This window comes from Micrasema longulum, unplaced genomic scaffold (assembly GCF_059751315.1).
Source record: "Micrasema longulum isolate JH-2025_06_02 unplaced genomic scaffold, ASM5975131v1 h1tg000057l, whole genome shotgun sequence".
Lineage (NCBI taxonomy): Eukaryota > Metazoa > Arthropoda > Insecta > Trichoptera > Brachycentridae > Micrasema > Micrasema longulum.
In genome coordinates this window covers 1-27,869 of record NW_028277264.1, presented here as the reverse complement: position 1 = coordinate 27,869, position 27,869 = coordinate 1, and the positions used below count along the sequence as shown (strand labels likewise).

Here is a 27,869-nt window from a genome sequence, read left to right as displayed (position 1 = left end):
GGGATTTTAGAAAGATTTCTAATTGTTTAATTATTTAGCGCTTGAAGTCACTAATTCTCATCATTGAGTTGTCCTGATTGGTGGGTTGGCTTTCCGAAAACCGTAAATATATCGCAACAACATTATTAGTTGAAATATTTAAAAAATGTGAAGTCATTTAAAGCAGTCTGTTTTCATTAAAATCATATTTATTATTTTTTTAGGACATAAGTAGAAGCTTCGCCGTGAAATTAAATACTCTACTACGCGTAAGAAAGCATTTTTTATTTCCAATTTCTCAGTGGCTAATTTATGGATAAATATTTTTTTTAATTATTTTAATAAATATTTTCGTACTTACTCGTATGATTTTCTCAAACATTTCAATTTTCAATGAGTTAACGAGTTATAAATAACTTACTATCAGAAAACGGAAATCAAGTTGGGCTAGAGTGGGGTTCAAACCTTCGGTTGTTTTAAACAATTTTTTAGATGATTATTTTTTAGACAGATGTAATTATTTTTGCATGTATTTTCTTTTGGATGATCTCATAATTCGGCTCACTAATTAAAATGCAAATTCTAAAAATACGTCAACTTTAACAATTTGGTTTTCAGGTGTATTGTTCAGCGGGAAAATTGTTTTTGCCTGGAAAAGCAAAACACCGCGTGGGTCGTAGCAAAGGTTGGGTTGGGTCTCCCCACCTCCGGCCCGGGGATGGGTGGGGGGTTTATAGCAGAAACAATGATGTTTGTAGGTAGAGAATCCTGCTTTACTTATATTTTAATTAAGAGACGAGGGAATTAATAAACTAAGTTGGGGTTTACTTGGTACATTCCGATGTAACTGCAAACGTTCGGAGGACAGAGGTGGCTCAGGTGTATTTTTGACAGGTAATAAATACGTAAATCATAATAAAAATAAATATTTCAGAAAAAAGAAGATTTGGGAGTGAAGCACTATACGTAGCGCTTTCTATACGGGTATTTTTTTTTTACTTTCCATATTATTTTATTAAAATACGGTTTACGTTATTAGACAATTGTAGAAGAAGAACTAAAACTTGTAAAAAATTATAGTCAACATAAGCATAATACGAGAATATCAGACAAATACTATATACAACTATCTAAAACATGACAAGGATAATCAAGACCAATGAACCAGGGACTGAAATTATACAATAAACAACGAGATAAAACTAAACAAAAGACTCAGACAAACTTTTCAAAAGATGTAGAAAATATTATTTTGAACAACAGAGTATGAATGAAAAATGTTTATATTATTTTTTGTAAAATGAATGTAATAATCCGTAAGGGTTTTTTTCAAATGAAAAAAAAAATCTACATTTAAAAATTCTAAATGTGCTGCGGGTCGTTGCTTTTATGTAAACGGATATTTAATGAGTAATACTGTTAGTCTTGCAGAATATGCTTTATTGTATCCAATATAAAATTACAACTTGCTTTATCGGTCGTTGCTCTATTTCAGGTGAAATGATTGCACGTATATATGTCATCGATCAATTGACTATAACTTCCACAAATATAAGTAGTTGATTCGCCATACTTTTCAAAAAATATCGGTTACCGTTGTCTTATTCGTTGTACCTTGTAGCAGATTTAATTCCCCTTTTCAAATATCAACTTACAAAAACATTACACCTTAAAGTCAACTGTGATATAATTAAATATAAATTATGCTTCATAGATTGATAGGTTCAAATTATGTTCCAAAAAGTGTGCGTTGTTGCGTCATGCCGCATCAATATTGTAGTACAAAAAGCAAAGTGGAATAAAATAGACTTTATGTCCATGCCAGTTAACTGTGAATTCAAGGTCATATGTCGCGCCCTTTTTGCTGCTTCACATTTACTGACCGCTTTCAAAACAAATCAAGTCCCGGATCCGTAGTTGAATGGAATACAAGACAGTTGCTTAGCGCCGCATTTAGTGTGTTCATATATATGTATATATTTAAATAATAAAAATTTTGTTAATCAAAAAAATATTTGCGTTCTTACAATCTCGTATTTTTTCTCTTTGCATAATTTCTGGAGACAACCGCATGCTTCACAATTTATCTGCCCGCATCCGCTCGCCTTTTAATCATCTTCCCGCATCCGCACACCTTTTCATTTTCTGACCGCTGCACCTCCGCATTCAACGAGGTATTCCCCCCATTAATTATAGTAAAAGTGTTGTGTTCACCGACAAACCGAAAGAAAGAAAGGACCCAGACGAAAGGACTTAGAGATTTAGCATCCGGATTCATGTCGCTGATCCCCATTACTGACTTCCCAAGGGTAGGATTTTTGTCTGTTGTAGTTTGTATGGCCGCATACTGTTTTGTTCGCATCTGCCATCATCGCGCAAACGCATCTTTTCTTACTCCGCAAAAATTAACACAGATCACCCAAATATTTCATTTTGACCGCCATTTTCAACGAGTTGTATATAACTCACTATTAGAAGAAGCAACATTGCAGTTCTGCTCACTAGTTACTTGCAACTGCAGGTCCCATAAATGTAAACATATATTTTAATAAAGCTTAATAAATGGTACATGTTATTTTGCATTTCGCTATTAAAAATATTTAAGTTGATAAATATCAAACGTCCACAACAATCCACCAAAATGTCCATGTGGACCTACTAGCTTCTGAATTGAAACAGAGTCTTCATTGTTATAATGAGGACAAGTTTAAATTTAAATAGTAGCGAAACGATATAAAAAATTTTACTACGCTTTGTAGAACATGTCAAATAAAATTTTGAGTGGACTTGTTTAATATTTATCAACTCAATTAACATAAATATTCTTCAGCTTCAAAAAAAAAAAAGTGTGTCATTTTAAACAGAACTCCCTTAACTAGTTGGTCCTCAATTTTAAATATTTATGTCAAACATGAGAACGCAAATACGTCCGATTTATTTTGATTTATTTGATAATCGTACCTAGTACCTAGATATCTCGTTTTTGCTGTGAATTTGAATTAAACAATTTTATTTGCGAAAATTGGGTCAAACAGAATCGTAAAACATTTTCCTTAAATACTAAATTAACATTTTTCCCCACCGAGCCATAAATTTTCTTTGCTGAATAATTTTAATTAACATTTACAGAAAACAATAAAATGGCATTCCCGCGCCCGACTCCATTGTTCAATTCCTTCACTACGCCCCTGTATGGGTGGGGGGGTTTAAAGGGGGGAGGAATTATTTCTTAATTATTTCATTAATTCTTAGTTCAGTGGAAGACGTGATAAAGTCTAATTTTACAGGTTCGCTACTCAGCGCCGCGTCACAGTCGTATGACAATAAAATAAAATTATAATTAAAACGCAGAACCGGAACGGTGTATTTTAGGTGCATTTTTTTATAAATTATTCAAAAAATATTTTTTTTTTAATGCATATGTTTTTGACATAACAACAAAGACGGAAAATAGAGAGGAATGAATACCGAACTATAAAATGTTCACCGTCTCTTCTTTAAAATAAAAAAAAATCATTTTTAAAAAAAAGTTTTTTTTTGCGCCACAACTGGCCAGAAGGCTCAATAGAGAAATATCACATACTACGAATACCGATAAAAATAAATAAAATGCATTTAAAAAAATAATTGTATTTTCAAAATCAATACGGATTTTGTGGAGAAATGTTTTCATATATAACTTCAAAAAATAAATTATTTAAAAATATTCGAACCCCACTCTACCCCAACTAAATTCCCATTTTCTGATTATTCCCTTTCCACACCTAATGGTGCATATGACACTGCATTGGTACACCAATCGCAGCGTATCTTGATCATTTTTGCTATATGAAGATAAGATGATCAGTCTTACGCTTTCAAAACTGTTATTTAAAACCAGTTATTCCCTAGAAACAGCTTAGACAGTATCGCAAAAATAAATTAAACTGCTACTGTAGCGAAAAAATTAGTCAGGATATTATTAACTCATAAATCAAACTGCTTTTCGCGTAACAGTTTCTTTGAAATAACAGTTTAGATCAGAGTGGGCATAACCGTGGGTAGTCTCAAATTTTCTAAAATCTGATAATACTTCCTCTCCCGCCCCACCTGTTTGTTTATGGCCACTACCCCTGAAACGAAACGAAACTAGTGCGACCCTGGAGGAGGGGATGGCCACGGATTTGCAAAACGGTTTCACGAAGCAATTTTATTTCTGAATCAATGATACCCTGACTAGTTCTCCGTTGCAGAAACAGTTAAATTTATTTTTGTGAAACTGTTTTTTGTCTACGTTGCTCTAAGCTGTTACTTTTAAACGGTTTTATAAAACAGTTTATTCTGTGAAACAGTAATTGTTACTGCTACTCCTTACAAATAACCGAAACGCCCATCTCTAGTACCTACCGACACCTATTAAAATATGTATAATCGTCATTTTTAATTACGCAACTGAATAGTCACGTGAAGTAATAACTTTAAATGGGACATTAATTTTACTAGAGTGAGACATACTACAGTAAAAAAAAAACTTGTCTTACATACATTCTGAAGATTCAAAAACAAGATGAACTAACATTTGAAATAAGGAACCTTTTTTTTTATTTAATATAAAATACTAGTTTAAAAAAACGTGAAATGTAATATAATTAATATTATCCCCGATTTCTGATAAAATGCTTTTTTGTGCCTAATAAGTCTTCTGCAGTAATAGTCTTAATTTAAAACTAAGACAGAGGATGGTTAAGTGCTATGTGTGGTCAATACTGCTCTACGCGGTTGAAACATGGACTCTCAAGGTGAACTCCATGAACCGATTAGAGGCTTTTGAAATGTGGCTTCACCGGAGAATGCTGAAAATCCCGTGGACAGATTTAGTGACCAACGTGGTGGATTTGAGGCGAGCCAGTGCCGAAAAAGAACTCCTGTCCTCAATAAAACAGAGAAAACTTGTATTTCTGGGCCATATCATTCGCGGAAGCAAATATACGCTTCTACAGCTGATTATGATGGGAAAGATCGAGGGAAAGCGTGGAGCTGGAAGGCGACAGATGTCCTGGCTGAGAAACATCCGCGACTGGACGGTGGACGGGAGTGCGCGGAGTTGAGGCGCCGTTCCAGTTGGCGCAGGACCGGAATGCCTACTCTAGAGTGATCGCCAACGTCAGGGAGACCTGATATGGCACAGAAAGAAGAAGAAGTCCTTATTATTTAAAAACAAATTATTGCAGTCGATACGTAAATGTGTAATGGAGGAATACTGAAAATCTAAACCCAATATTTATTATATTTATAAAGATATTATAGTTATTAGACGCAATGTGTACTAGCTACACCGGGGAGGGAGAGATAACCGAATATTTTCAAACCGATATAAACAAAAACCGCTTTATGATTCTACATGTTTCTTCGGGGTTCAACAGAGCAGCCGTTAGCGCGCAGACTCCGCGCATCGGAGGGGACCGAATAAAAGCGGCACCATTGTTGGGACGTTAACGCGTTTCGTTTGTGCCCAGTTGTACGGAGGTGTCACGCGAGAGCGCTCCTTCAGCCGGTACTTATCGGCCGCCCCTGTATAGCATATCTGCCGTCTCCAGGGATGCTACTGCGCAAATCGAGACATCGATAATCGGTATCGACGAGACATCGATTATCGATATTATCGAATTCCAATACACGGGATCAACCTGCCAATGCTACATCTATCTATAACAATATGAATTAGGACATTGATATTTTTCACGTCTCCGAAGGGGTATTTCGATACAAGATTCTCTTGCTTTTTTAACATTTTCCAATGAAATTATATGTACTTATGTGCTATTTGCATAAACGTTTAATTATATGCATGAATGTTATGTAATGAACATACAAATTTTATATTTTTTTAATATTATATTTGTTTTGAAACACAACAGGCCAGGAGGCCCAATTACAGTGGTGAATTACATCACAGAACACCCAGGCTTGAGAAAAATAACATTTTACTTTTTGTGTTCTCACCGGGAATCGAACCCGGAACCTTCCGTGCGTGAGACAAGCGTCTTGACCACTACACCACGGAGGCCGCATGTAGTGGTCAAGACGATTGACTCACGCACGGAAGAAATATATGTATATAAACAAATAAATTTAAATCTTCGAGATATCGATTATCGGTATTGACTTCTTAATGATGCAAATTCATTACTACTACCACCACCCCATTCCCCGGTAGGGGTAGCTGGAAAGGATTGAACGCCACACATATCTATTCTGATATTCATTCTAAGCTTCTTCCATTTCTTCCTTTGATTGTGTCTGCTTTGGACATGCCCAGATTTTTGTTTATTTGATCATACCACGTCTTTCTTGGTCATTCTCTTTCTGCGTTGCTATTCTTTCTTGCCATATATGTCTGTTTTATCATTATTTCATTATCCATTGGTTCTACATTACCAAACCATGGTAGAGATCTTTTCTTAATAGGTTATGAAATATGAATAAAAATCCAAAATTTAATGTTAAAATATGACCATCTACTCGTATGATGTAGGTAAATATACGTTTTTAAATATAAATTTTGTAATTTGAAATGTTGAATTTGAACATAAATATTAATTTACGTTTTGTAATAAAAATATCAATGATAATTTATCTTAAAAATATGAGCATCGAGTTTTCTAAAAAATGTTGAATTTGATACCCAGTACAATTTTACTATTAACATACCACAACAGAGATGAATAAAATTTTAGGGAAAGAAATATAGAAGTCCAGACATATACAGGGCTTATGACCTGTCATTGGCTGGTTTAAGTAGCCAAATTACACGCATTATATTCACCATTCTGCCAATATTTGAACAACTACATTCATTATTTTTTTTCCGTTTGTTGTTGTTTTTGAAGAGAACTGAAACCTTCATTGATGCGAATGAGTTTCATCTAATTAAATTATTTAAACAAGGCAGCGCATGGACATATTTTTTAATTTTTATACTTATTGGACCAGGTGGATTTATCAACAATGTTTTGTGTTTGTTTGAATTTTTGAAGACAAGGACTGGATTAAACCCCCTTGGGAGCTGTTAATATTAACATATTACAACGTAAATTAAGAACATTTTTGAAAAAGGAATATAGAAATACGGGCACCTACAGGGCTTATGATTTGTCATTAGCTCCCTAGGAAATTGAATCCAGTCCTTGTTTGCAAAAAAAAATGGCAAACTTAAAACATTGTTGATATAATTTATGTTTTCAAATATGAACACCAATGTTCTGTCCGTCTAAACATTTTGTTAATTATCTCTGTATATTAAGTATGCTTTGTTTATTCTCACGTGCAAAAATATTTTAAAGAAAGTGTGTTAAGTGTCCTCGACACGGGTAACCCCAGTAAAGTTACATTATTTTTACTATCAATATTTGTTTAAAATTAAAAACAAATGAATAAGTAAATAAAAAAATAACTGCATTTCCTGCTTTTTAATCATTTTAAAATATGAAAAATAAATACGGAATAGAAGAAATGCGGATATTCATACAAAGGCAAAATGATGGAAATTACTTACACATTGAAAATGATCTCGGCGACTTGACTTTCACAATATTCGATTTTTATCTAACATCCCCATCGTAAATCTCGATACCTACATAAGAAATCGATGTTTCGAAAGGTGACATAACATCCCTATTACTAAAGAGGGACGCTTTAGATGCTCTGTATTTATAATTTCCATACCAACTGTGCTTCGTCGATTGGAAATAAATATTCGCTAATTACTTCGCTTTATGTTTTTTTAGTAATGTAATGTGTAAGATGCGCTGACCGATGGCACAGTAGTTTCTGGTTCACAGGGCACCGAATTTGAATCAAATTTAAAGGGATCATAATCATTTTTGTGCATCAAGTAGACGTTGATCAGTATTACTTATTAGCTGCCCGTCCATTATCCGGAACTATGAAACATTGCAGTGTAGAACCACCATTAAAATCAACATTTAATATTTGGCCGAAATAAACCTGAGTCAAAAGCACTCGTCCAGGGTTTTATTCCTCATTCACCTGCACACAGATGATATAATAATTTGTAAGCACTTTAAGTTTACCAGGCAATAAACGCCCACTGTCAGCTGACCTACTATCGTATTAAGGACAATACAGAAATGAAATCACACATTTCCTGTGTGTAAACAATTGATTACCAAAACATCTAAGTTACTGATGACAAATTGTTGATGACGTGCGCGTATATCATCCATATCGATAAAATCGCTGACAGCCAAGGAAGTAGTTCACAAAATCAAGTTCCTACTGGGAAGTAAAGTGAACACTGGACAATATATAGGAAGCAACACCTTTAGTTACACAGTCAGAAAACTCAGTCAATCTGCTTCAACATGTAATTCAACTACTCAGTTCATACAATCCAGTTACAACATGCTGTTGGTCAGCCTCAAACAGTTCCAACATGTAGTCAAGTCTAGTGCTCAGTGACTTGACATCAAGCATCTACGCTGTTACTTTCTCTGTTACTCTATTTATTCATCATGTAATAAATACACTTCAACCCTCAACATCGTTCTTTTCTGTCAACCTCCAATTGAGTAAGAGCTTCCATGCTTTTCAACAAACATAAAATCCTACAAATTTACTGTTATAAAAAGCTTTTGAAATGTTTTGCGTGTATCTTTGTAAAACCGAACGCAGAGTCGAACGCAAACTTTTCTTTGAAGCTTACTACAGGGTCACGACCTGATTTATTATATTTGGTTGTATTACAAGATTCTTCTCGTCTTTTTAATCCTTTTGTAGTGGGCTTATTAAAGGACTCCATTCAAGTGTCACTTAATTGAAGCGAGACCAGAAAATATGATATTTGAAACGTCACACATAGGGGCAAGATTCCTCTTAGCCGGAATGTACATTTTTTTCTTTATTTTAATTGGTAAAAAACGTTTTGGAACTATAATGGATATGTTTTTAGGAAAACAATTTTATTATAAAATAAAATAAAATAAAATAACACAAAATAAAATAAATTAAAATAAAAAAAATTAATAAAAAATTAAAATTATATAAAATAAAATTACATAAAATAATATAAAACACGTTTTTTTAAATAACAAATAAAATTAAATTAAACAAAATTAAATAAAAATACAAATTATTATGATTGCACTTTGACGTGCATGGATTCTTTTAGAATCAATGTTACATGGTGAGGTAAAGTAGCGTATATTATACCATCTCATTAATTGAACGACAACGCATATTCATTATTTCACAAAATATGGAATTATCCGTAAAATTAGCAAACAGGATATAAATTTTATGTCACACATTTGCGGACAAACTTGGTACGAAATAAAGTAAGAATTTTTATGTAAGAGTTTTATTTTGTTAGGATCCTGTGTTATTAGATATCTATGAACAAATTTAAGTTTTTCTATGCATTGCCCTAAGCATCATTCAGCAAGGATAGGGTTGTGATGATGATGATGATGATGCACTGCAAATTTTTGCAATGTTCGGTGCGGATATTTGAATGGTGATGAAATAAAATGTACCGTATACTCTCTGGCCGAAATAAATCAGCTGCCCCAGCGTGCGACGCACTATGGTGCTTCCATCGGGCTCCGTATAGCGCTAATTATTCGTTTAAGAGACAAATTCTCCTTTGTTATCTGAACAAAGAATTTCAGGATAAATGGGCTGCTAAAATTGCGTAAATAGAACCAGAATTACAAAACTCTAAAAAATATTTTTATGGCGGTAATATTTAATCAATATTAAAATTATTACATAATATCATTGTCTCCGGACATGCAGACATTTTTCCCTCTCTATATAGGGAAAATATTTTTGAGAAGGGAATTTTATTATTTTTTTTTTATTTTTTTATTTAGGAAACATACAGTACGGTTACATAGTTTTATATTTTACACAGTTAGACTTAACTCTAATGGACCAGTGAAGTTTCCATATAATATAATAATTATATGTAAGGTTATCAATGAAAGTACGAAAAAGAGAAGGAAAAATAATCATAAATGGAAGTTGTTTAAAATTAAAATTAAAGTAAAAAAAGTTATTTAAAAGTTTGTAGTTAGAATTTACAGAAATGGAAATAATATTAAAAATGAAAATAAAATTTTTCTAAAAGGAACATTTTCAAAAAGGAAAAACTTAGATTTACACATACATATTTTATGGGATTCAAAGAAACAAAGAGAAGAAATATGGAACTCTGGGCATTTACAGGGCTTATGATCTGTTATTGGCTGCTTTAAGTGGCCACTTTACATACTGTGTCTTTAGGCGGTCCTTTGACCGTCATTTCACTGATTAGATTCGAAAGGGCCACAAAGCAAATGAAAATGTTTATTGCAGGAGGCAAAACTAGCAATTCATAATGAAGCTCTAGTGCCAACTCTAATGTATGGGAGCGAAGTATGGAATTGGAAAAAGAATGTTGAAAGTAGGTTTAATGCTGTCAAAATGCGATCCCCCAGGCGAATGTGTGGTAAAACAATGTATGATAGGTGCACAAATGTTGAGATCCGTGAACTATGTAAGGCTAAGACTAGCATTATCGACAGAATCAAGAAAGGGGTGCTGCGTTGATTTGGACATGTAGGTGAATGGACAGCGAAAGAACGGATAAACGTATCTACGATGCGAATGTTGATGTATACAGAAAACGAGGAAGACCGATAAAGACATGGCACGAGATTTTTTTGATAATTTAAACGTCTGTATGCAAAGACAAAGTTATATGGCGATCTATACTCTGCCTACCCCTACGGGAAAACGGCGTAATGGTTTGTTGTTGTTGTTGTTGCAAATGAAAGTTTTGAACATTGGTTTTTGCTTTTTTGTAATATTTATGTATTTAATATAATTTGGTGGTTTTTTTTAATCTGTTTCTATCAAATTATGGAGCTTTGTGCTAACTGTTACCCAGAAAGCTCTGAAATTAGTCACCTAAACGCAAACTTCCAAAAGCACTGACACGTTCACGTCAAACAAATCGCTATTGCCACAAGGTCCTGTCCATACGTGTTCACACGAGGATAATGTGGCTGCTGGCGGCCGGATGGTGGTGGGGGTAATTATTGTTCCGCGGAGATAGCATGCTTATCAATTTCAGTCGCGATGTCTCGGACAATTTTTAGTCCTAAAAATTACTGTTAACATGTGGACAATGCTCAAGTCCTGGGACGAAATAATATTGTATTGTCTACGTGAAAACGTCCTTTGACATTACCATTTTGTGTTTTGGCTGGACAGCTTCTCTTCGGTAAATATATTAAATAAAGATATCGAATGAAGATGACGGTTTTTGTTTTTTTAGCTTAAAAATTAATTTAAAAAGTCACAAGACAATCAGTAATGCTTTTATTGAAAATCTGTCAAGAAAAAGGGGAGATATAAATGATTAAAATCATCTAGTCATTTGAATAAAGATAAAAACAAACAATTCATGACGTCATCAAGTATGACGTTTTTGGATGATGTGTGACGTGATAGGTTGTTTTTCCTGAAATATATTATATTTATGTATATATATTTCATAGAGCACTGCGGAATGGGTAACTGATCATTTTTGAACTTGAAACTTTAACAAATATGAGGCAAATTAAATTGTGTATTTTTTTAATGAAACAATATTATGTGTGTGCGAGAAAAAAATAAAAGCACGGTGATCAAAGTCAACCTTCTGATTGGAGTCGCTATAATACACCATAATTTAAAATAAAGTCATCTAACATTTGCATTTAAAGCGTATCCCGTATTACCATTTAGAAAAAAGTTAAAAATTCTCAGAGGTTCCCAAGTTATTAATAATAAATATGAACAATATTTCCGCTGATCAAAGTTACCGTATGATTTAAATGTCACCCCATCTTACTATAGCTACTAGCTACAAGGTTGGCGAGAGAGGGGAAAAAAGCGTAGAAAACAATACGGGTAGTTTTGATTTCAATAAATGGCATTGCCAACATAAAAATAAATGCATGGTTCGTGTTGTACTGTTAGGTGGTTTTGTATTACTGAATTCACTACCAACCGAAAAAAATGGCTTTTCTGAGACACCGAATATTGTAAACGAAATTTATGAATGAAATGATTGATTATTGGGAATTTTATAAAGACTAAAAGAGTATTTCAAAAATCCTTTATATGTACAGTATGTTAAATCTGATATTTCTCCAGAGTGATAAAACCCTATTAAGGCGTTTATATATTGAACAAGTCCAATCAAATTTCAACCTTTGTATACCATTACTGATACATTGGAATATAATCTGAATAATTTTAAAAATATATTTTGTATGATTTTATAGCGCTTTTTTTTGTGAAAATCACTTCAAGAGCGCTGTTGATAAACATCCTAACAGGTCTTGCAGTTTAAAAGCGCATAGGCGTTTGAAGTCCTGTGTTCACTTCCAGCCAGATGTGAAATATCGTTTTTAAAGGTTTTTTGTTTCATAACTAATGATGATGATGTAAATGTAAAGTTCTACGGTTTAAATTTTTAATGGTTTCTTACAATCTTACTAGTTTGGTAGATATGGGTTTAATCAAAAACCATTACACCATTTCCCTGTAGGGCAGGCAGAGAGGTTAAAAAGCAACATTACATAGTCTTTCCATACAGATCTTGTTTTCTCCATATTCGATCATGTTCTCATGCACGCATGCCGATTATTTTTACCGTTGGCATGTCCATCTTCAGGTATTTGTTGGATTTGATCATCAACAAGCATCACTGATATATTTTGAACAACCCTATATTACCTCATATTTCTATCACCTTTCTCATAATCGACCGTAACATTGATTGATTTTTTGATTATTTGAATAAATCTGTTATATTTTCAAATGTATTTATTATATATTCGATCCTAGCCAATTACAACAGCTACATAAATAAACATAAATACAAGAAACTTAACAAAAATAACATAAAACTTTGTAGCAAAGAAACAAGGACAAAAAAAATAATGGTATGTAGCATATTCATAAACACGATAAACATATAAGACTTTGAGCTAAACCATACAAATCTATCTACGAAAAGCCAAAAGATATAGCCTAAAGAATTCCAAGTTGTGTGACGAATTGACTAATCTACACACTTGGAACTTTGGGGCATAAAAACAAAAATTGCTCTTAGAAGATTTTAAAAAATTGCACATTTTGACTTCTAATGACATGGTTGGGAACATAAAAAGGAATTTATTGCAACAGAGATGGGGCATCTCTAATAGCATTAAGTATTTTGAAAACGCGTATAAGGTTCATCTCAGTTCTACGTTTCTCCAATGAAGACGGATTAAGAGATTGCTCTATTTCAAAAAAGCAATAATTACCGCTTTGCAATACGAGTAACCATGCCACTTTTCTTATAAAACGGTGTTGGATATACTCGACATGGTCAATACGAGTCCGATAGAATTGGAGAAGCATGTTCTAGATGGGATCGAACTAGTGAGAAATAAAGAATTTTGATCATATTAATATATTTTGAAATCAATTGTTTCGGCCTTATTATACTGATTTTATCAGTTGTGATTCTTATAACCAGTTACGAATCATTCAATCAATCAATCACCTCACAAATATGTTTAAGTATAGATTTGTAAATCTAGATGAGAAATTTTAAAGTTTACGGTATTTTTATTTATAATGAAGGTCGATTTGCATGCTGCGGAATCAGTGCGTTTTCAACCGCGCGGTTCGAGCCGCGTGAAAAATGGTAGCTCTTCAGAAAGAGGCAGCGACCGTGCGGATAAGCTCAATAGTGGAGGGTGATAGATAACTCAATGTAGTGATAAACGTCGAAGTAAAAAGCTGGATCGCGCAGCCTATTCCAAGCAAATATACGTCCTCTAGACAACCCGCATTAATACAAATAATGTTTTTAATCCAGCTCGGTTAAGCGGGTAAACATTGGGTTACTACCCAACCAGCAATCTAACAAATGTAAGCGTTTCATTTCACGTTTAATGTGTGAAATCAAAATAAAAAAATACCACTTCTTTACAAATGATTGAGGATATTTATAATCAATGTTTACTTCTTTTCATTCCCCTTTTGCCGTCCGTGCACCTTGACATGCCACTGACAATGATCATGGGTTTTTGGGTTGACCAACAAAACTAGAAGCATAAAGACTTTTTCTTTTGAATTCAATGTGCTCATTGTACTTAAAACAATTAGTATTTTCGTTCTTGTTACACCAGCACAAGTTGCACATTGGACTTTTAACTTGTTGGTCTTCCCAAAAACCGTGATCATGGACTATGGTGGTTTTGCTTTTAACCCCCTCATATAGTCAATTCGTCTGTCGCCATCAATCTAATTTTCCCATCCTGACGACGATGGAGTATGTCAGTTCATTTCTTGCAAAACATGAAGAAAAAGTCCGATCTGGCAAACCAGAGCCATTGCCACCCCTTCATCGGCCATTTTGTAACGATTTATACACAGCACCTACTTGTAACAGTTCATTAAGAACAAAATAGTTACACGAGTTAATAGATCATCCTGTGCAGATTGCAGTCAGCATCATATTTATTTAAACTAACACAGATCAAATTACATACACAACAACAATACAAATTTCTTAACTGGGTAACAAGATATCATGAGAATAAGTATCTACTACCAATCGAAGGATCCTTTCTATATTTGAGGATCTTTTTATAGCTGCAGCTTAAAAGCTAACTATTTTTCGATAATCTTTTTATTGAGGGTCCTAGCCTCCATTCCGTTCAGGAACACAGAGAACACGTATCACCGCACCATGCGCATTCGGAGTTTACGATTAATACCATGGCTGTAAAACATCTTTCTCATCTTGGTGAACATGGATTTAGTCTGTTCTATGAAGTATTTCATTCAATATCAGAGTCCCAGTTTTCGTTTAAGTTGCATCCAAAGTAGGATAAAATTTTCACTTTTTCCAGGTTTTCTTCTACATACTAATGTTTTTGTTTTATTGGTGTTATTATTGTTTTGTGAGTTTGGAGTGTGGTTTATGGAGTGATGTGTGTGAAATGTGGAGTATATTTAGTTATTATGTAGCAGTGACGTGCCTTGGGTTTACCAGTAAGGCAAGCCCATGTTTTTTTTTTGTTAATTCGCTTGCGTGAAAACATGATGAAAGCTTTCTTTACTTCAGTTGTACAGTCTACAAAGCACCCAGAAGGCATATTTTTATTTATTTATTTAAACACTATATGCACGGGGTTCGAACCGTCAGTAGGGTCGCAGTGAGTCACATCTTGCTGGAGGGTGTGATTCTTTTAAATGCTGCGAATGCCCAGTTCCATTCCACCGACAACACCATTGACTAGTCCAACTAGTTAGCGTCCACGTCGCGAACCCCGGGCAATGGGATTACACGCATAACAGTGTGATCACAGCAGATAACGACAGGAGGAAAGGTGAGTTTCTGGCGCCTCTAAACTAGAACCAACCAGCCAAGGGAAGGTAACCCCGACAGCAAAATTAACGGGAAGCCACTCTGGTCGTCTTTTCCCAGGAATCACAGTAGCGAGTAAATCCAACAAGCAGTTGCCCTGGCTCACCGCAAGAAGAAGTATACATATACAGTTTACATACATATGTATACGGGCGGGCATATTTCCTTAAGGCAATTTCTTCCACCCAAACCGTTAAATTTGTGAAAATCCGTGGTATATGCACAATGCACATATTGTGGGTATATTATAAAACAAAAAATTTATGCACACATTTGCATTGTAAGAAATAAAAATTGACAAAATATCTACACTATAGAAACTATGAAGAGAGGAAGGAGTAAAAAGGGAAGGAAAGGAGGAGGAGAAAGGAAAAACGCAAATATTCAGGAAGTGACATTACATACATGATTTGAATGTAAATAAAAAAGGACGTCTTTGACGTCAGTGTCAAGATTATTTCATAACCGAGCAGCTATTACCGTGAAAGACGAGGCAAAACAGTTAGAGGGAGAAATGGGTATTGAAAGGGTATGACATATTATAAAGATAAACAATATTTCTAAAAACATGCATGGTATCTTGCGCTTATGACCTTCTATGGAAGTACCGCCACTGTTATGGAGGTGCCTAGTTCCACCTCCGAAATAGCACTATATATGGGTGTATTTATATGTATCTTTCGTTACCTGGCGGCGGCGCGGCGTGCAGGGCCAAGGAGGGCGCGTGCTGCGGCAGGAACGCGGCGGCCACGGCCGCCTGCGCGTTGAAGTACGCCACGCGGCTGGCCACGCTCATGGCGTGCGCGGGCTGGAAGGGCGCGGGCGGGTACAGCGGCCGCGGCCCGTCCAGCCGCAGGAGCTCCTGGATGGCGAAGGGCGAGCGCTGCGGCGCGGGCGAGCGGCGCGCCGCCAGCGCCCCCAGCGCGACGCTCGGCGCCGCGACGTGCACCGTCCCCGGCGAGTTCATCGCTCGCGCGCGTCACATCACACCTCAACGAGGCTGACAAAAAACGCTCCGGTATAGCACGGTATTTAATTTTCACGGTATTTAGTGTCTGTTTTACGGTGTAATTATGTATATATCACAAGTATAACTAATAATTATTCGTTGTTTCTATAATAAATAAAAAAATTGAGATAATCTACTGACATTTTTTGGTGGATTATTTATTCCGTCATCATCATTCCCTTTCCGCACCTGATGGTGCATAATACACTGCATTGGCACACCAATCACAGCGTATCTTGATCATTTTTGTTACATCAAGGCAAGATGATCAGTCTCACGCTTCAGGTACTAGTCAAGGGCCTATAAAATATTTTTAGTGTATAAAAAGTATTACGAAATGGAAAAAAATATTTATGAAGAAAAAAACATATCAAAATTTAAAATAATGGTCAAGACATATGTGATAAACAATTTATAAATTAAATATATTTGCAATGTTATTATTAGAACACACATAACAATATGTATGATATGTGTGCCCTATTTTAAGATTTAAATAAATAAAAAAAATAAAAAAACACTCTTTTAAATAAATATTTATTTGAAATGGTGTTTATACACTGAAATTCAGGATTACTTATTTATTTGGGGTTTATTTTGAAGTGTAAATCTATATTTTATTCTGATATTCCCACACCAAACACAATAGGCCGTTTCTTGAATGTGGTATTTCATTTTGTTTATTTCTTTTGTACTTTTTGCCTTAATATTTACCTATTTGTTTTGTAAAATTTCATGTTAGTATGCTTATAAAACACAATTAATAACAAATTATTAAAATACTATATTAAAATCAAACACTGATTTGTATCTGCTTATTTGTTTTATATATTTACATGTATACAACCGTCCATGCGCTCAGTAGTTGCAAGATGTGCTGTAATCTAGCTCCTGTATATCATCATTGGAGAAGAGGAACAAAAATCCCAACCGTCCATGCGCTCTGTAGTTGCAAGACGTGGTGGGATATTTATTTATTGTACAGCGCCCTGAGGTTATTTTTACAAAAACGGATATATATTGGATTAAATAAATAAATAAAAGTAAAAAATATTTTTTTTTAATAAAAAAAATATTTGCGTTTTTATAATTAACCCAAATATTTCAATTTTGGTGACCATATTCAATGAGTTGTAAATAATCAATTATTAGAAAATGGAAATCAAGTTGGGGTAGAGTGAGGTTCGAGCCTCGGACCTCTGATCCGTGAGTCTGCAACCGCAGCACGGGACGACAACCTAATATTATTCGTTTGAAAATGCTAAAAAGGCCAAACAATTGAAGACGTAAGTGGATAAAGGCGTTATTTCATTAATAATTGTACTGGTGTTTAAAACATTAACCTAAGATATCTCTGCTTTTTGTTTCTGTCATATACCACCTTTATATACTCGTATCTTCAATTGTGTTACTAAAAAAACGATATAAGTAAAGTCAAATCAGTGTTTAATTTAAAAAATTAAATTATTTCTCTGTGGAGTTTAATATTCAGTTCGTTCTAATAAAGGTACATATTGCATAATGAACGAAGGCAATTGTCTTAGAATTAAAATGGCATTTTATTTACGCTTCTGACGTGACTTTTTAATTACACGTCATTGATGCACCTTTATAATAAACTAGCGGACCCGACAGACGTTGTCCTGCCCGAACGTTGGCTTGCCTGCTATAAGCTTGGAAAAATACTTTTCAGCGATAAGTACGTTGGTACCTAGAAACTTGTTTGTGATTAAATTCCAAAACGAAAAATAGTTAATATTCAAATATTGGATTTAAGTAGGCACCTAGGTACTTGTTGATGATTGAATTCCAAAACATAAAATAAATATTTTTTCAAATATGGCATTCTTTTTGCAAACGTTAAACTCCGGTCTTCTAATAAACAGAGGGGTGTACTTCTGTAGGAAAACGATTTATTTTTAATTTAATGTTATTTTAGTATTAAAAAAAGTCCAGTAAAAATAAATAAATGGGTAGAAATTATAAGGAATTTAATATTTAATATATTTTTTTTAATATTTTTTTTTGCACCACAACAGGCCAGAAGGCCCAACTACAGTGGTGAATTACATCACAGAACACCCAGGCTTGAGAAAAATCAAATTTTTAATTTTTGTGTTCTCACCGGGAATCGAACCCGGAACCTTCCGAGCGTGAGTCAAGCGTCTTGACCACTACACCACGGAGGCCGCGAATTTAAGGAAAGTATCTGATTAAGATCCACAAAAAACAAATGCTGTTTGTAAACATTCAAAAATAAACTTTTTTTATACACTTAAAACAACATCTTTCAATTTTTTTGTAAATGCATTCTCCTCGAATGCAACCCTGGTAGATCGATGCATAAAACATGTATGCTCTTTACTTCTTTTTTACATATTAAATTGAAGATTTTAATATCTACCAACACGCACAGCGCAAAGACCTATATTTCTCTGAAAACCACACGTAAATTGGTTAAGCCGTCTAGGAGGAGTTCAGTGACATCACACGTACTGAGACGTTATATATATAAAGATTTGTGCCAAGTGTTTTTATCTGTCTCAATTATAACCAGTATAATCGGGTTCCATAATTGAAAATGTCCCCCGATTTGCAGCCATATGGTAAAAGACTTGACAAATAAACTATTAAAGTTAATTTCAAATCAGTTTGTAGGTAATTAATTTTTTGTTTTAGGATCCCTAAAATTATTATTTGCAAGTATTGAGAAACAAGATCGCTGGTAAATAAATATTCATTACACCAAAAAATAACAAAAATGTCAGTAGACTACCTCAATTGATTAGAAAATTGCATTTCAAAGTCAAATGCCAATCATACATATAAATTATAATTATGGGTAGATACAAGATATTTTTGAAAAAACTACCTAATGAGTACGCGGGTAATACAATGTCTAAATACCTACCTACTTTTTACCACTTTTAATGTTTATTACACATATCTATAATAAATAGCTAATTTTATAATGATACAGCTATCAATTTTACTCTTCGAGCAAAATATATTATTACAATTCCATACCTATTTATTTTTCGTGTCTCGTAGGTAGGAGATACCTACTATCTACTTACACATTTATTTTTTTACTCATATTTTTTTAATAAAAATAAAAGAGAACCTCTCTTTACCTAATATTTATTTTAAAGTACGTACCAATGCATCGTACGGTAATATTATGTTTAGGTAAGTAGATAAATAATTAAATAATATATAAAACATTTAAGTTGGTAAGTGAAAATTCTTGATGGAAGTTCATTGTAATTTATAATATAAATAAAACACGAGTGATACTTTAATCCACAAATTTGGAATATCCAGTGACCGGTTTCATCGCTTTCGCGACATCTTCGAGACTGGTACCCATCCTTCGTGAGTGTGGTTTTGTAAATTTTCAGAAATCATTATTTACAAAACCACACGGATGGGACACTCAAAATACTTAAACTCATTAAAATAGCATTATATCAACTCATTAGTTAACCCAAAGAAAATTTGTTGATAATGATCCTTAAGATAAAAATAACTTTATTTAATTTACTTACATATAACTTTGAATTATATATCCTTACCTCTGTTTTGTATAAATACATTTAACTCTTTAATAAAGATACCAGTCTCGAAGATATCGCGAAAGCGATGAAACCGGTCACTGGATATTCCAAATTTGTGGATAAAATAAATAATATATGTTTTTTCTTACATTTACCGTCGCACGTGTGAAAAACAGGCAATCATTTTTAATTATTTTCTTCAATAGCATATTTTTAAAATCTACAAATTGTTTAAATCAATTTAGTTTTTACTTCATCGTACCTAATTTTTTTTCTACCTTCACAATTTAAAAGAATTACCTAACTAAGTCATTTTTAACCAATGTCTAATCAATTTTGCACCTTATTATATGCCATAAGCAAATGGGTACCTATAGGCAAGTATAAAATAAATATATGCATTTAATAAATATATATACCTACATTAGGCACGTGTAAATAAATTATGGTAGACGTTTAAAAAAATACATTCAATGTACTTTTAAAAGACACAATTTAACAATCCAAAGCTTTATTTGATTAATAGGTAAAATTATGTCTTTATAATTATTTAGTAACAAGCAATATTGCGATCCCTCAAAAAGTCGCTATGTAAATTAATATGAGAATCAGGCAATTATGTAAAAAGCTTCGCTTAGCTTAATGAAGTATCAGCGGAATTGTGCTAAATACCAAAGTAGGTATTTAAGAAGGTGACATACCCAATTAATACTACTTCTACCATCACACGATTTCCGCGAAGTGGTAGAGAGAGAGGATGAAACGCCACACACGTATATCCTAACTTTCATTCTTAGCTTCTTACACGTTAATACATCTTTGCACACACGTCCTATTGTGTTTGCTTTTGGCATGGTGCGACGTAAGATTTTAGTTTTTTTTATCTGGGGTGGTATTCTGAATCTGTTCTACCCCCTAGAAAGTAGATAATTTAGTTTTTTTTTTTAAATGCGACGATACTTTGCTTCATATAATAGCCACACTGATGATTAAACGTCAAACGGTGTATAAAACTGTTGAAAAAACGGAAAAAAAACTTATACGGTTTAGTCAATTCAACCTAATTAAGTATTTTGGGTAATGCTTAAGGTTGCAATAATGTTCAAAATGAAAATCGTCATGTTTGATTTTACGTATTCATATTTATTTGACGTTTAATCATCAGTGTGGCCAGATATATGGCCAAGAGCAAACGTATGCAAAAAATAAAAATCCTCAATTGAATCACTCTCTAGGGGGTAGAGAAGATTTAGAATACCACCCCTGGGCGTGCTATGTGAAACTTTGGCTAAGCCGAAACCTGCAGTCAGAATATGTCGGATTACGTTCAGCTTTACTCGGGTGCATCTTATAGCTCGTGACTCTTAAGTTATGAGTTCTAAGAACTATTATATTGATATTTTTGTAATTCCTTTATATTTAATAAGTTCATGTTCCTATAACGTATGTTCAAGAATTTTTAGATATAAATTATATGTATAGCATGACAACAAACCAAATGAACTAATTTTCCCATTAAATGTATTTAATTCGTATTTTAAATAACTCGTTGGGTAAAAAAACGTCTGATTTTGGACGTTTTGAAGTGATTTTCAACTTATTTATTTGTTATTATTTTATTTATTAATTAACACACATTTCATCCTTTACAAAATAGCACAAAAAACACTCTAGCAAATTCTGCTTGTACTGGGAGTAGGCTCAGAATATTAAGGGTCGGCAAGCCAGAAATATTAGTAAGCTTAATGTTGCAATTAGCTCCTATATGGGCAAATGCCTGTTCTAAGAAACCGATATGTTATTTAAATATGTTTTGTTTGCGGTTTCGACCAAAACTAGAACAGAATACAAATAATATTTTTTTCTTTTACATAATGGGAAACGTTCATGGAAATATAAGTTTAAATTTGAAATAAAAAAGATATTGAAAAAAAAAAACAAAAAAAAAACTGTAATTTTTTTTTTTATATATTTAATCAATTGATGTTTACATGTTATTCCATAAGGGTCAGTTGAATAAATTTGTCAATTGATTTTAAATAACAATATTAAAAATTTCTCAACTAGTCGATAACTCAATGTATTTTACTTTGTTTTTATTTATTTTTTCTATGCATTGATCACTTTTTTTTACATATTTTTTTTGACTGGCTTAGAAAGGGGTAAATGACTCTAGTTAGATAGTCAAAGCAACTTTGTGCAAATGTATCATTTTATGTGTACAATATGATATCTAAAAATAAATAAATCTTTATTGCATTTTTAAAGAAACTTATTGAAATATGCAATAAAAAATATTTTTATTTGATTTTACGTTACTTTGTCAAAAAGGTATTTCATAGCAGATTTTTTGCTCGCAACTAATTTGGTAGCTGTAGGTATAGGTAAATATGATTTTTACACGCATTAAGTTCTGGGTACGCTTCCCAGATAGGCAAAATATTTAACGTCATGTATTACATATAAAAAATCTTTGCGTTATTATTTAGACCAACGTTATTCAATTTGGGGCCTTTTTATTTTAGTCTTAAATAATCTTGTTAGAAAATGGAAAACAAGGTGTAGTAGAGCGGGGTTTGAACCTTGCATCTTATAATACGGATTCTACAACACTAACCCCAGGAACACTACCTTTTGACTTAAATATATTTTATTCCAGGTCAGACTTTTATAATATCGATCCTTTCTCCGATAGTAACAAACTAACTCGTTATAGAGATATACGACTCTATTATTTTTAATGATTATTATGATTATTTTTAAAAATAATTAAGAAGCGTCAAACTTACCCCCTAATATAAATCACAGTAATAATAAAAAATCTAGGTATTTCACATTTCATCATCATTGCATTCCCTTTCCGCACATTATGGAAAATTGTCACACCAAACGCAACGCATAAATTAATTATTTAAAACAGTTCGTTGTAAAAGTTTTTTTTTTTTTTAATACTAAGTTTGCTGCGGAAAATTCTTCGTAATTTTCTATCGGAATAAAAGACGTCTGATACTTAAATCCACAAATACGGACCAACCAAACAAAAATAATTAAATTAAATTGGGTAGAATTTCATAATTTTGAATTCATTATCCTTACTGATTTTGCATAAATACGTTTATAATAAATAAACCAGTCCCGAAGACGTCGCGTAAGTGATGAAACCGGTTACTGGTTATTCAAAAGGTGTGGATTTAAGTAGGTACCTACCTATCACTCGTCTTTCATATCTATAATATATTAATTATTCACTTTATTAAATCAATGAATAATATGTGTCCATCGATTTCGGGTCCACCGATCTATCTGTAACTACATATGTATGAGTTATCTCTGTTTTTATTATTTATTATGTTTATATGAATTTTAACATAATTTGAATAAGATCTTTACCGACATGCCATAATAATAGCTTGGTGTTTTGGAAAAAATATCTCTAACAACTTATATTAAATCGCCGTTTTTTAAAGTAACAATTTTAATAAATTAATGAATTCGACACAAGCAAATCAAAATTTAGATATTTAAAAAGTTAAAATCACAAATAATTGATTAAGCGTGGCAAAACAAAAATAGTATTTGGACAATGAAGACATTTAAAAGCATTTTTATCGATCTATACAAGTAATCAATACGGGCCGATTTTTTTGATTTAATAATATATAATTTAATTCAATCGCGTTGTTTTTTGCGCGATATTCCGGGGATTTGAACCGAGGTTCTTCGGTTACAGGATCCGACGGTCTCCTTTGTCCCATTGTTTAGGCAGACCTGAAGAGCGAACACCTTTCATGTGAATGCTCGCTCCAATTTAGGCCTAAAGCCTTTTGTTTACCTTTGCGATTTTTTGCCCCCGGTCCAGGTAAGATTTGGGACCTCTTTAATTATTATTAAACGCCGAGATTATAATCGTTTGAATGTTTATTCAAGGGGAAGAAACACCTATGATTAATTTGTAGACACCTCGCTACCGTTGGTCATTTATCCTTAATTCAAACGGTTGAAATATTATGTAAAAAAACAAAGAAAAATTCGAAGATATGTAAATTTAAATTAGTTTTATTTCAGTTAACGAAACACTTTTCTAGTGAGTCTACGATTATGATAGGTGGTACATTCATGCGTTTCAAAGGATGTACTTAACATTTTAATGGGTCAAAGTAAGGCTTATTATGACCCAAACGTTTAAATATGAATTGTTGCAATGAAAACAATTTTTTTTTTGCTCTGTTCTATTTCATAGTTTAAAAAAATTAAAATTGGTGAACTCAATCAACACAAATAAACATAATATTATAATTTGTATGTAGTTATTTTTACGAAAAAAAGTAATAAAATTTATATTTTTATTAAGGTAAAAAGAATGCTAAAATAGATAACTGTCTTTTTTTACACCTGTTTCACACGAGAAAGATTTTTTTTTAAATCTTAATAATTCGTTATAAATTTTATTCGTTGAGAATATTATTTTTTTAATAAAAAATGGTAAATAAGTAGGTAGGTTCCTATGAAATAGATATATGAAGGGATATTTTCACTATGATAGCTAATGTTATCTACCTTAAGTTGCGCTAATTGTATATAAGTTTTTTCAAAACTTTGCGTTTTGTAAAATCACAGAATATTTCTAAACGTCACAGCACACACTGAACTGACAGATCCGACCGTTGCGAATGTCAAAAATCCAAACTGTCAAACCACTGATTCAAATTCGAAAACCGAACTCGAGTTCTAGAATTTTTTAAGATTCAAATTTGCAATCGTTCTCGCGACAAGCCGCGACCCGCGCCTTCCGTGCAACACGATCGTCATTCATTGTCAACGGCTGTCAACTGTTCACAACTCGCTAAAGTCATACTCAGGCTGCTCGGCGCTAGACTCCGCCCATCAGACCCCACCCCCGGCGAAAATACCCCCCGCACCCTTAGAGCAAAGAAATCCCCGCCGCGCAAAAATTAAACTGTAAAAAAAGACCCAGCTCCGAAACGCCGAAATTCCTTACAAACCCGGTTGCACTTACGACATTTTACACCGGTAGAAATCACAATCGCCCCACTCTAATTTTTTCGAACTGTTTATTATTAGCCCCCTCGAGATTCTCCCCTCCACTTTTATCGCGCTGGGCGTGGCCAGCTAATAGCCAATACGGAAATTTATTTCTTTCTCTCTATTGGCCGGATTTCTGGCACAGGGGCCCGCCCTCAAAATACCTGCACGATAATTTGACCCTTATGGAAATTATACCGACGAGTTTGATTCGGTTGCGTGATTAGCAAGGGATGTTTGATTTTCCAATGTTTGATTTGTTGACATATTGTTTGTTGATGGGCATAAACTTTGCGAAATGCGAGTGTAAGCAATTCTGAAAACAGCTGAAAAACGACGTTATGATTTAATTTATTGAAAGGTATAAAAATACATTAAGATTTTTTTTAGGCTGTTTTCATGACTTTTTCATAGTACATGGGCAGGTATGTAGATTAAAAAAATGTTTACTAAAATGTCCACAAAAAAATATAATCTAGCCATTTTGGTTGAAATAATTTAACCTTTTACTAAAGAAAAAAATACAGAGATATTATCTACATACAGTACATTTAGGTATAGGGTCAAAGCACCAGTAAATGACCACCCCCCAGTAAATGACCATTGCTTAATAAAACACAATATAATAAGAATTGCTACATGTGTCCAGTCAAAAAACTTTTAACGCTAGAAACTATGACAAAAGCAGTAGGCGGGACACATCTTTTGGTAAGAAACAAATCTATCAGTTTTGAACTGTGAGTTGTCAAAAGGTAATGGTGCGTCTTCTCGTTATTGTTCTGAGATTGATAGCGTTTTTATAAGGAACGGTGTGGTAAGTGTTTTATTTGATGCTATTTCTTATGCAATTCTTTGAATATATCCATATTCTAATGTGTTAGGGTGTTTTATAATGTTATGATGTAACTAAATCTGAGTATTATTTTTACTGGGGTAGTAGCGGTCATTCACCGGTCATTCACCGGTGATTCTGATATTTTTTTAGAGTAATGTTAATTATAATTGTAATACTCGTATTTCAATAAAAAAGTAAAAATACATAGAAAAATTAATGTGTTTTTTATTGTTTTCTTTTATTTTGTACGCTTAAATAATGAAATTTATACCTTTAATGTGGATTTCACTACAAGCTGAACTTTAACTGTCATTCATTAGTGCTTTGACCCTATGTAGATGATACCATTGTCAATTTTTGGGTCACCATGAAATGATTTAACTAGGTAGGTATCCTAAACCCTGAACGCAAATAAATTTTAATATATTTTTTTAATACACAGGTAATTATACTTTTTGTAAAGATGTTTCTTTTATTATGATTAACAAAGTATAAGGTATTTGATTTTTTTATCCTAAAAAAGCTATAAAGAACGTTAAAATGCAAACATAAAGTACGCACATTCTGAGTTAAGCTGAAATAAAAAATTAAAGTAAGCATAAAAAAAATATATTTATTATTATTTACTTATCTGGACCGTATAAGTAAAATGGAAAGTCAATAGAGTTATCTTTAAATGTCTCTAGAGTAAAATTGAGTTTTCTGTGTGAAATAATTTACAATCAATTTAAAAACATTGCAACATGGTCGGTTTCAGGTTACTGACGAAAATACTTAAAATTCACATAAACTTACTGATTTTCGTAGAAAAAATATGATCATTCTTTAAAGAAAATAAATTATCGAAGATAACTCAGTTAACTTCTGATTGTAATCGGGCTCAGATAATCTTGAAGGAATTTAGAGCTGTGCTATACAGAAATATATTAATTTATTTTGTTTATTGGGAAAATAACAGAAATATAAAATAAACACATCGTGAGCATATAAAGAAAACTGGCCAAGTCAGAATTCCTGTATATTGGCAAATTAAAGTTGGAGTTTTACATAATAGTTTTGCTAATTAGTACCCTTTAGATTTTTAGTTTATTTTGCTTTACAAGGATAAAGGATAAGCAACGTATTGTGATAGTATAGAAGTATTTTGATTTTGTCGATTCTGACCGTAGCAGATGTTCATAGACTAACTTGATCAATTTACAATTCTTTTTCTTGGGTCTGAAAATTGCTGTAAAATTTGTAAATAAAACCTTCAAATTGGACTTGCTTTTTCTCAGTAAAATATGACGTCCAGCCATAAAAATTGTTGAAAAAACTCCATAATTCCAAAAAATTGCGTTGGTCAGTTTTCGAAACATCTAAAAAAACTAATAAGTATAAACTTTCAATAACATTACAGTTTTTCATCAAAATTTCTCGAGAACATATTTTTTCAAATTTATTTAAAGTTTTGGTGCTAAAAAAACAGGATTTTTTTGCATTTAAATAATATAATGATGATTTTAATGCACGACTCGACTATTTGTAGCATTTATGGAGGATGCATAAATGTATTTTTAGTGGTTAACTCAAAAATACTGATTTTGTAGTTACACGGTTGTAGTAATTACCCCATGTTATAAAAGCATAAAATAAAGCCCGGAAAGTGTTTCAAAAACCGAAACTTATTTCTATAAGTTAAAGGTCACTTCCGGTATTTATGATTTTAAATTTATTCTGCTATTACAAGGATGAATTGAACGCAGTTATGCAGAAAGCAGCCAGAACAAAATTCTGAAAAAATGAGATGTTGGTGTTATCGGGTGCAGTAAGGGCAATTCTGTTTTCCACAATCACAATTGTAATAATCACCTTCTGAAAATAGTGTAGATCAAAAAAATGACATTTCTCAATTAGCAGAAAACACCCACAGCACTAGAAAACTCTTACGGTATTTATTATAGATGCTGCTGGGTAAATTAATGCCTACAGAAATCTAGTTCTCTA

General features: G+C 33.0%; 1 protein-coding gene across 2 annotated transcripts in view; it reads right to left on the bottom strand.

The window, feature by feature from the left end:
- Positions 1–24,836, bottom strand: part of LOC148285126 (visual system homeobox 1-like) — a 241,576-nt gene extending 216,740 nt beyond the window's left edge. For both annotated transcript variants that reach the window (XM_088229945.1, XM_088229935.1), the window contains exons 1-2: positions 24,563–24,836; positions 16,127–16,553 (exon numbers count right to left, since the gene is read on the bottom strand). In XM_088229945.1, the coding sequence (XP_088086071.1) occupies positions 16,127–16,406 (280 nt within the window). In that variant the 5' untranslated portion in view covers positions 16,407–16,553; positions 24,563–24,836. The remainder of the gene's footprint in view (positions 1–16,126; positions 16,554–24,562) is intronic.
- Between the last annotated feature and the right edge of the window lie 3,033 nt (positions 24,837–27,869).